Source organism: Salvelinus sp. IW2-2015, linkage group LG12 (assembly GCF_002910315.2).
Source record: "Salvelinus sp. IW2-2015 linkage group LG12, ASM291031v2, whole genome shotgun sequence".
In the NCBI taxonomy this organism is placed as follows: Eukaryota; Metazoa; Chordata; class Actinopteri; order Salmoniformes; family Salmonidae; genus Salvelinus; species Salvelinus sp. IW2-2015.
Window position 1 is genome coordinate 8,977,252 of NC_036852.1, and position 11,024 is coordinate 8,988,275.

The window sequence follows — 11,024 nt, forward strand, 5'->3', positions numbered from 1 at the left end:
AAGGTGTTAGTAGTGGGAGGTGTAGTCAGTGTAAGGTGTTAGTAGTGGGAGGTGTAGTCAGTGTAAGGTGTTAGTAGTGGGAGGTGTAGTCAGTGAAGGTGTTAGTAGTGGAAGCGTACCTATGCTGGAGGTGTAGTCAGTGGCCCCAAAGATGAGCTCGGGCGCTCTGTAGTACCGTGAGCAGATGTAGGACACATTGGGCTCACCACGGACCAGCTGCTTCGCACTGCCAAAGATAACCAAGGAAGGAAGGCAGGAAGGAAGGCAGGCAGGAAGGAAGGAAGGAAGGAAGGAAAGTTGGTGGGTAAGGACGGTCAAAAGGAAGATTTGAGACTTGAAACTGCTTTTTATTTTATGTATACCAGTTAGTAGTTTCCTCAATTCCTTTCAAAGGAAAAAGAGATGGAGGAAGCAAGGTAACGAAGCCAGTAACGTTTTCAGACACAGCTTCAAACACAGCCCCAACCTAGTCCATCACATAAAAAAATGATTACTAGAACTCAGGCCCAGACCACGGCAAATTGCTGTTGTGTGAGCCTGAGGGGCTTTGTCCATTCTAGAAATTATATTCTATGAGCTGGGCTAGGTTGGGTCTATGTCTGAAAACATTACTAGCTGTCAAATCCTTGCTTCCTCCATCAATATGGCTCCATTGTATTTCAATGTTCCAGCCCACCTGCCAAAGTCACAGAGCTTGAGCACGGCTGTCTCCGGGTCCAGCAGCAGGTTCTGGGGCTTGATGTCCCGATGGCAGATCCCAAAGGAATGGATGTAGGCCAAGCTCCGGAAGAGCTGGTACATGTACATCTGCAGAGAGAGATGTGGACACAGACAACTTAGTACATGCGCTAAGCTAGCTACACATAGTGACATGAGTGGTAGGCCTATAGAGTAGAGGCAATTCCTGCTCCCTCGTATTCAATGGGCTAAAAATAACAGCATGCCAGTGTTCAAATCCCCCAGAAAGCCCCAGCTAGCGGTCCCTGGCTCAGACTCCAGTCCAGCCCTTCGTTTATGCCACTACTTCCACTTCCTTAAGTGGCAAGCTGGAAAGGCAGAGACGGCAGGGGCGCTATAATAAGGCCGCTGACGCCATCTCAACTGGCTGCTGCACGATGACGCAGGACAGCATGGTGAGGAGGACGGGAGGGAAATGCCCAAAGGAGTCTGTCTGCCTGGCCAGACACACAACCATCCCACCACCACACTGCGTGGGACTATTCTGTTGGTTCTACAGTACCGGGAAAACACTTCTATTTTCATCCCTTTTTCTCCCCAATTGGTGGTTACAGTCTTGTCCCATCGGTGCAACTTCCGTACGGACTTGGGATCGGCGAAGGTCGATAGCCATGCGTCCTCCGAAACACGACCCCGCCAAGCCGCATTGCTTCTTGACACACTGCACACTTAACCCAAAACCACCAATGTGTCAGAGGAAACACCCTACAGCTGGCGACCGGTCAGCGTGCATGCAYTCGGCCCGCCACAAGGAGTCSCTAGAGCGCGATGGGACAAGGACATCCCGGCCAGCCAACCAACTGGGCCAATTGTGCGYCCCCTCATGTCTCCCGGTCGTGGCCGGCCGCGACAAAGCCTGGGATCGAACACGGGTCTGTAGTGACGCCTCTCGCTCTGCGATGCAGTGCGTTAGACCACTGCGCCAGTTGGGAGGCCCTACACGGGGCAAACTAAAGAGCAGCTCAAGTATTTGACGTTTGCATTTGACCGAGGTCTACCACATGTTGCATCTAAGGCAGTGTTTCTCAACTCCAGTCCCCAAACAATACACATTTTATTAAAGGCCTGGACAAGATCATCAGATTCAACTTGTCAACTAATCACCAAGCCCTCGATGAGTTGAATCGGGTGTTTTTGTCCTGGGCTACAACAAAAATGTTTGATGTTGGGTGCTTGAGTTGAGAAACACTGTTCTAAATGAACATACAGAGAGTAGTATCTTGATGAAGCGATAGACTCGAGGGGGTCTTACCTTCACATAGACCATGGGGAGGGTCTGCTTGGCTCGGCTGTAGTGTCTAGCCACTCTGTACACAGTCTCAGGAACGTAGTCCAGAACCAGGTTGAGATACACCTCGTCCTTCTGTAACACACACACACAGAGACATTTAGAGTATGAGTCAGACTAGGGACAGTGGGCTGAGGAGGTTAGAAGCATGTATCAATTCCTTTGGAGTGATCACAATGTAACATGGTTCTTGTTCATTAGGCACCAAACGGAAGAAAAWGGACTGAAACGCTGAGGGGTTACCTGGATCAAAAACAAAGGCTAATTTTCATATTCCGTTGCAAAACATATTTTCCATTGTATGCCTAATGAAAACGACCTAGGCCTCGMTGTGTGACTAAGCAGGCCAGACAGACAGTGAGAGAGAGAAGAGAAGGAAAACAGTTACTGTATGATCTGGCAGAGACACACAAGCTAGACTTAACATCAAGGGAGTCAGATATCTAAAAAAAATTGGCAGGGCAACAGAGGAACAGATGACTGTTCTAGTAAGGGAAATGGGATATCAAACTTTCTCTATGAATCCATCCCTGCAGATGTCTTCAATGAACCACTAAAAGAATGATCACATTTACACAGTGTATAATACATTAAGAACAGCGTCCTAATATTGAGTTRCRTGCCCTCCCCAGCCCTCCCTTTTGCCCTCAGAACAGCCTCAATTTGCTGGGGCATGTACTCTACAAGGTGTCAAAAGMGTGCCAGCATCCCTGTGGAACATGTTGACTCCAATGCTTCCCACAGTTGTGTCAAGTTGGCTTGATGTCCTTTGGGTGTTGGACCATTCTTTATACACATAGGAAACTGTTGAGCATGAAAACCCCAGCAGTGTTGCAGTTCTTGACACAAACTKGTGCGCCTGTCAACTACTACCATACCCCGTTCAAATCCCCCGTGTGTCTTGCCAATTCACCCTCTGAACGTCACAATTACACTCATAACTCATTCTTCAACTGGTCTCCTCTCCATCTACACTGATTGAAGTTGATTTAACAAGTAAGGGATCATAGCGTTCACCTGGATTCCCCTAGTCAGTCTATGAAATGGAAAGAGCAGGTGTTCTAAAATGTTTTGTATACATTTGAAGTCGGAAGTTTACATACACTTAGGTTGGAGTCATTAAAACTTGTTTTTCAACCACTCCACAAATGACTTGCTAACAAACTATAGTTTTGGCATGTCGGTTAGTACATCTACTTTGAGCATGACAAGTAATTTGTGATTATTTCACTGTATCACAATTCCAGTGGGTCAGAAGTTTACATACACTAAGTTGACTGTGCCATTAAACAGCTTGGAAAATTCCAGAAAATTATGTCATGGCTTTAGAAGCTCTGATAGGCTAATTGACATAATTTGAGTCAATTGAAGTTGTACCAGTGGATGTAATTTCAAGGCCTACCATCAAACTCAGAGCCTCTTTGCTTGGCATCATGGAAAATCAAAGAAATCTCCGCCAGACTTCAGAAAAGAATTGTAGACCTCCACAAGTCCTTGGGAGCAATTTCCAAACGCCTGAAAGGTACCACGTTCATCTGTACAAACAATAGTACCCAAGTATAACACACATGGGACCACAGAGTGTATACTGTTCAGGAAGGGACGCGTTCTGTTCTTAGAGATGAAGACTTTGGTGCGAAAAGTGCAAATCAATCCAGAACAACAGCAAAGGACCTTGTGAAGATGCTGGAGGAAACAGGTACAAAAGATCATATATCCACAGTAAAACATTACATTACATTTTTTTACATTTTAGTCATTTAGCAGAACGCTCTTATCCAGAGCGACTTACAGTAGAGTGCATCACATTTATTACTTTTTACATACTGAGACAAGGATATCCCTACCGGCCAGAGCAGACGCACTTATCCAGAGCGACTTACAGTAGAGTGCATACATTTTATTACATTTTTACATACTGAGACAAGGATATCCTCTACCGGCCAAGAGCAGACGCTGTTATCGCAGAGCGACTTACAGTAGAGTGCCATACATTTTATTACATTTTTTTACAAACTGAGACAAGGATATCCCTACGGCAAGAGCAGACGCTCTTATCCAGAGCGACTTACAGTAGAGTGGCATACATTTTATTACATTTTTTATACTGAGACAAGGATATCCCTACCGTGCCAAACCCCTACGGCCAAACCCCTCCTAAACCCGGACGACGCTATGCCAATTGTGCGTCGCCCACGGATCTCCCGGTTGCGGCCGGCTGCGACAGAGCCTGGGCGCGAACCAGAGACTCTGGTGGCGCAGCTAGCACTGTGATGCAGTGCCCTAGACCACTGCGCCACCGGGAGACGGGTCTAGAGACAACCTCAGAATCTAGGCGTAGTCGGAGCTACTGTGTCTAGATACAACCTCAGAATCTACGGCGTAGTCGGAGCTACTGTGTCTAGATACAACCTCAGAATCTACGGCGTAGTCGGAGCTACTGTGTCTGGAGACAACCTCAGAATCTACAGCGTAGTCGAAGCTACTGTGTCTAGAGACAAGACAACTCAGAATCTACGGGGTAGTCGGAGCTACTGTGTCTGGAGACAACCTCAGAATCTACGGGGTAGTCGGAGCTACTGTGTCTGGAGACAACCTCAGAATCTACGGGGTAGTCGGAGCTACTGTGTCTAAAGACAAGACAACCTCAGAATCTACGGCGTAGTCGGAGCTACTGTGTCTAGAGACAACCTCAGAATCTACGGCATAGTCGGAGCTACTGTGTCTGAGACAAGCTCAGAATCTACGGCGTAGTCGGAGCTACTGTGTCTAGAGACAACCTCAGAATCTACGGCATAGCGGGCTACTGTGTCTAGAGACAAGCTCAGAATCTACGGCGTAGTCAGAGCTACTGTGTCTAAAGACAAGACAACCTCAGAATCTACGGCGTAGTCGGAGCTACTGTGTCTAGAGACAACCTCAGAATCTACGGCGTAGTCGGAGCTACTGTGTCTAGAGACAACCTCAGAATCTACGGCGTAGTCGGAGCTACTGTGTCTGGAGACAACCTCAGAATCTACGGCGTAGTCGGAGCTACTAATCAATCCATCCTGCTCGACATAGAAACAAATCAAGAAAGCTATTAGAAATACTGCTACCATATAATTGATGGTACATATTTTAAGCATAATGCATCCATTTAATGTAAGGGAGCATGATTGTTCCTTGACAGGTCTTCTTGGCTTGGTATCCCTTGCATAAGAGGTCTCCTAATCTCAATGAGACTTCCATGTGAAATAAAGTTTAACAGAAGGTCAATTTCCTGATGAAAAAATGTGGGTGTTTGCTTCAGCTGTCTGAAAGCCTTTAGTGGAAAAACATCAATATTAACAAATGGTAAACGAACAAGAAGTAGGTCAGCCCTCACTCACTAAAACGATCCTATATTGAGAAAAAAAACTGACTATGGTTTGCAACTGCACATGGGGACAAAGATTGTACTTTTGAGAAAAGTCCTCTGGTCTGATGAAAACAAAATAGAACTGTTTGGCCATAATGACATCGTTATGTTTGGAGGAAAAAGGGAGGCTTGCAAGCCGAAGAAACCATCCCAACCATGAAGCACGGGGGTGGCAGCACCAGGTTGTGGGGGTGCTTTGCTGCAGGAGGGAGTGGTGCACTTCACAAAATAGATGGCATCATGAGGGTGGAAAATGATGTGGATATATTGAAGCAACATCTCAAAACATCAGCCAGGAAGTTAAAGCTTGGTCGCAAATGGGTCTTCCAAATGGACAATGATCTCAAGCATACTCCAAAGTTGTAACAAAATGGCCTAAAGACAGCACAGTCAAGTATTGGAGTGGCTATCACAAAGCCCTGACCTCAATCCTATAGAACATTTGTGGGCAAACCTGAAAAAGCATGTGAGAGCAAGGAGGCTACAAACCTGACTCAGTTACACCAGCTCTGTCAGGAGGAATGGGCCAACATTCACCCAACTTATTGTGGGAAGCTTATGGAAGGCTCATTGAAATGTTTGACCCAAGTTAAACAATTTAAAAGGCAAATGCTACCAAATACTAATTAAGTGTATGTAAACTTCTGACCCACTGGGAATGTGATGAAAGAAATAAAAGCTGAAAAAAAGAATTCTCTACTATTATTCTGACATTTCACATTCTTAAAATAAAGTGGTGATCCTAACTGACCTAAGACAGGGAATTTGTACTCGGATTAAACGTCAGGAATTGTGAAAAACYGAGTTGAAATGTATTTGGCTAAGGTGTATGTAAACTTCCGACTTCAACTGTATATGTTTTAAACTGTATATCATCTGTTCCTACCACACAGGAAATTAAAGTCAGCCTTAAGTCTTCTCAAGACAGTCAGTCACACACACACACACACACACACACAAAGAGAGAGAGAGACACAAAACAAAAAAACAGGCACTTCCTGATAGAGCAATGCTCTAAAATAAGCCCCACACAAAGGATGACTCACTCTCCTGCCTGCCTCACTACGGCAACAGCAGCCCCTAAATTACACCTCTGATTGGCTCAACGGCTCACACAAAAGGCAGGTGATTGGATACTTCCCTTGTTCCCTTCTGACCATGTAAACAGCTGATTGGTTTGACAGCAACAGGTAGTGACTGCTTGACTGCTCAGTGCTCTGCCCCAAGTGACAGTGTGTGGTCTCCTTCTGTCTATTTTCTGCATTTGCCAGCATTCGCTAAATAAACTCGGGAAAAAACAGTTGTTTTTTTTTAGATGGGGTATGTCGTTTATGTGCCAATTTGTGCCATGGCTGCATGTGTCTAAATGAGATGTTGTTTTCCAGAGTCTCACTAGAAGCCTTGTATATGCTTATAAATGACGCAAAGCTGTGCTTCACCAATCAAGAGGAAAGGCAAATCTGTATCAACCAGACCACTTAGGACCCTGATTAACCATTAGATGGTGGGAATTAAACAGTATACAAGATGCAAATCTGTGTATTTTGCAGAATGGTACAGTTAAGCAATAAAGCCCAGAGGGGGTGTGGTATAAGTGCTGTTCGTAGGCACGACGCAATGCGGAGCCCTTAGCCGTGATATATTGACACTATAAACACAAACCACCGAGKTGCCTTATTGCTATTATGAACTGGTTACCAACGTAATTAGAACAGTAAAAACACATGATAAAGCACGGCTTTCAACCAATCAGCATTYAGGGCTCAAACCAGACAGTTAAAARMATTATAATAATCTGTTGCATGTCCTAATGAGCACCATCCTGTTGAGGCAACCCTCTCTATGGAACGACAGTGACTGCCCTTCCACAGCAGACAGTCTCATGTGTCTATGAAGTCAGTCAGAGGGGAAAGGGCAAGCAGGGACGCAGATCAGTGTACARCCCTCCAGACACTAGGTCCTGGTGTTCTGTCTGGCTAGGGCTAAAGGGCATACAGTCATGGGCCACATTTCAATAGTGTAAAGTGGATTCCTCTCCTAGTCCATTCAAAATAATATGCTGATAACTGTATAAATGTTTTCTCCCATCACAAGARGCGGCRAGGAGACGAAGCCCCTTGAGAAGCACCCGTGGTCAGCCAGAGCGMGGTAATCCCATCACTGGGCAAGGCAAGGAAGAATATGAGCTGGCTCTTTTTAAAGGTAGAGCAGCAGCCTTTAGTCTGGTCACATAGCAGGCTCCGGTTTCCTCTGGCCCACATCCAGAGGCCAGACACCCAGTGTCAGCATGCCCACCACACTGTGCCAGGCTGCAGGATCACATTACATTAACCACACACTACAGGTCATAGTGGCAGACTGGCTGACTGTCACTTTGTCTATGCAAATAGACCTACACTGCACACCACCATAGGCCACAATGTCAGTCTGCCTAGCCACAATGACCCAAATATCATAATGCACCACATGCCTTTCTTTTTAACAGGTTTTAATGCCCCAACCCTAATGTCCCCTTGTTCACGTATATCCCAGCTAGGGCTGTCCCTGACAAAAAAATWATATTGGTCGACAAAGGTCGTTTGTTSCAATCGATTGGTCAACATTTTTAAATGTGTATTTTTCCATATATTGACACATCCTACGTGTTTTAATCAAATCAACTATATTCACTGAGCTTGTYTGATGCTTTAAGCCCACTGTTTGATTAAATCATTAAGACACACAAATGACTAGAGGGAGTCCGACCGGCAATTGATTTGATTGTGCCGGGCTCAGACTTGCTGCGCTGTGTAAAAAAAAAAGCAAGTGTCTCTCCTCCCTGCTGCAGCGACCACCACTGAACATCAAAGTGTTTATCGTGCTGTCCGTGTTGCTGAAGCTGCAATTTCTGACTGTAAAGTTGTTACCAAAATACCTCATTTTTTTAGGAAAAACATTCCCTATTCCCTCAACCCTTGCTCTCTTTACGTGACACATGTATGTATTGCATGCACTTGACCAGAGACCTACTGGCTAGTATTACTAGAGAAAGTTGGTTATGTAATTATTACTCCAGAATGTCCGTTATTCSAGAGGACGATTCGGACAGGATTAGTTATTTTCAAAACTGCCCGGTAATTATTATTTMGTTTTTAAAATAAATTGACAGTTATGACAGAAGCCTGGAGGTTTTTATTCTAGGYRTGAAGATAGTTTTTCAATATGTCCAGGTGATAGGGCCAAACTGATTACTCAAGCCTGGTTCCCAAGTTTCTAAACCATACCAAACCATCATTAGGACATTTTAGTGATCCGCAGTACATCCTAAATGCACCCCCCACCCAACCTCCAGATGTGAGCTAAACAGTGCAATTGCACTTGAGATGCATTTTAAGGCTATGGATGACAAAGTTATCATTTAMAAATGTTTAGATCAGTTGCATGCTGCTTTGCGATCTATTAACAGCAAGGGTTGCATTAAATAGGCTTAATATTTTTTACTGATGCATTTGGAAATATTCAATTCATACGCACAAAACATAAACAAAATAATTCACTGTGAAAGTTGATAGGCCATTCATATATAGCTTATGAACAGCACTTAGTTCAATTTATCCAATCAGTTTTCTTGCGCAACACCTGTCAAGCTCAAACATTTCTATCAAAACACAGGGATGTCGTTTCACACGGGACTAGTATTAATCGCCAAAAAACAGTAGGTTATTCTGGCTGGAATTGTTACTCTCCTGCCATGTAAAAATGACTGATGGTAGATTCGGACGGGACTAAAATCACAGATGTGTTTTGTRCTCGACCTCCCCCAGTAAAACTAATCCAGTCCGAATAGGGCACAATGGGGCCTGATTTATAGCATATCATAATCACATCAATATATTGGTCATAAACTCTGAACACCGTAACAGCKAAATGGATGCAGAGGACACCCCAACCCAAGCACTCTGTTCTGCCACCTCAGGCAGCTCAGTCCAAGCTCTTGGCACCCCAATGGTGGAACCAGCTTCTCCCTGAAGCTAGGACAGCAGAATCCCTGCCCATCTTCCGAAAGTACCTGAAACCTTACCTGTTAAACAGTATCTTAAATAATTCTCCTCCTCACCTCAACAACCCCACCTAAAAATAAAAACAATTATGCACTTGACCCCAACCCCCTTTCTAGCTCTTACTCTACTGACAGCTATGTTATTGAGGAAAAATKTACTTTCTATGCCTGTGATGTGTGGTTATCCCACCTAGCCATCTTAAGATGACTGCACTAACTGTACGACGCTCTGGATAAGAGCATCTGCTAAATGACTAACATGTATATGACAAACTCGAAACAGGGGTATGTTTACTGGTTGCTGAGGAGATAAAGGGATAGTCCGATGTGTGGAATAAATTTGACAAGTTGTGGGAAAGCACTGGAGATCAAGAAAAAGGTAAGGCGCAAGCGCTGCGTGCATATTATGTCTGCAAAATAGACGCGGTATAGATTACAATATWATTTTTCTGACCGTTTGGAACAATGTAAACCGTAAATAATTTATAAGCGTAACCAGAGTCTTTTGTAACGTTTTTCTGTTAAGCCTTTATTACAGCAAAGACTAAAAACAGTCCGTTTAAGCTAATTAAATCAAGGCTCGCTTTACTTTATTTTAAAACTAAAATGCTTGACTGCATTTCAAATCATGAATGACTCGTATGCTGTGTGATGACATGAATGAATGAATGACTGATTGAAACAGTAGCCTATAAAAAGGTATTGAAATACAGGCCTAAGTTACGGTGTTAAGACTAAACAGGATGCGCTTTTTGACCTACAGCTCAGTCAGTGGTGGTTATACAAGGCTGCTATACTAAGCCTACCAATGATAAAGACATTACTTATGATCATAATAATAAGGCAATCAAGAAAAAAAGAGCATTATAAAATAGTTACTCCGACAACTTGGAACAGTGTAAACAGTGATTATAATTAATGTCAGCGAGGATGTTAACAAAAAAACWAAAATTATAAAGCCTTAATTACAGAAATGCAAAGATTAAAAACAGCCGAATTTGTGAAAATGTTTACTTGACATGTTGTTGCGTGAGCACGGAATCAGTAGGCTATTAAACACTCAAACAGGCAACTGAAGCAGGACCCGTCTTATTTCTGCAGATATACYGATGATTTATAAAGCCAGGCACATTTAACAGTTAGGCTMTTGATTATAGACCTAATTAAGTTGGGGATTCCTCTCTCCTCACCTTTCTGAGACAATAAAGTAAGGGCTGTTCTCTCATCTCCTAACTCTGCTGCTGCCTCCACCACATTCCAAGTTATCAACACCAATATGCTGGTTAACTTCGCTATTATGCACATAGTAACATGGTCAAGGAAAACGCGCCAATTCAACAGCACACTGATGTGTTTCCGAACCGCAGACAGCGACCACTATCCAGCGCGGGAGAAAGCGCATTTGTTATAAAATAATATAATTTTTATTTGTGTTGCACCATTGTTCTTATGTAATATAACCATMTACAATTTCAGGAGCACATCTTCGAGTGATGGACCGTGCCATCCCCATGACCTCCACAATGGATCAGTCGACTCAGACAGGCGCAAAATCAGTG

General features: G+C 44.0%; 1 protein-coding gene across 4 annotated transcripts in view; it reads right to left on the bottom strand.

The window, feature by feature from the left end:
* Window positions 1-11,024, bottom strand: part of LOC111970998 (glycogen synthase kinase-3 beta) — a 49,402-nt gene that overhangs the window by 9,427 nt on the left and 28,951 nt on the right. For all 4 annotated transcript variants that reach the window (XM_070445977.1, XM_070445975.1, XM_070445976.1 and 1 more), the window contains exons 4-6: window positions 1,991-2,101; window positions 677-807; window positions 120-226 (exon numbers count right to left, since the gene is read on the bottom strand). In XM_070445977.1, coding sequence (XP_070302078.1) covers window positions 120-226; window positions 677-807; window positions 1,991-2,101 — 349 coding nt within the window. The remainder of the gene's footprint in view (window positions 1-119; window positions 227-676; window positions 808-1,990; window positions 2,102-11,024) is intronic.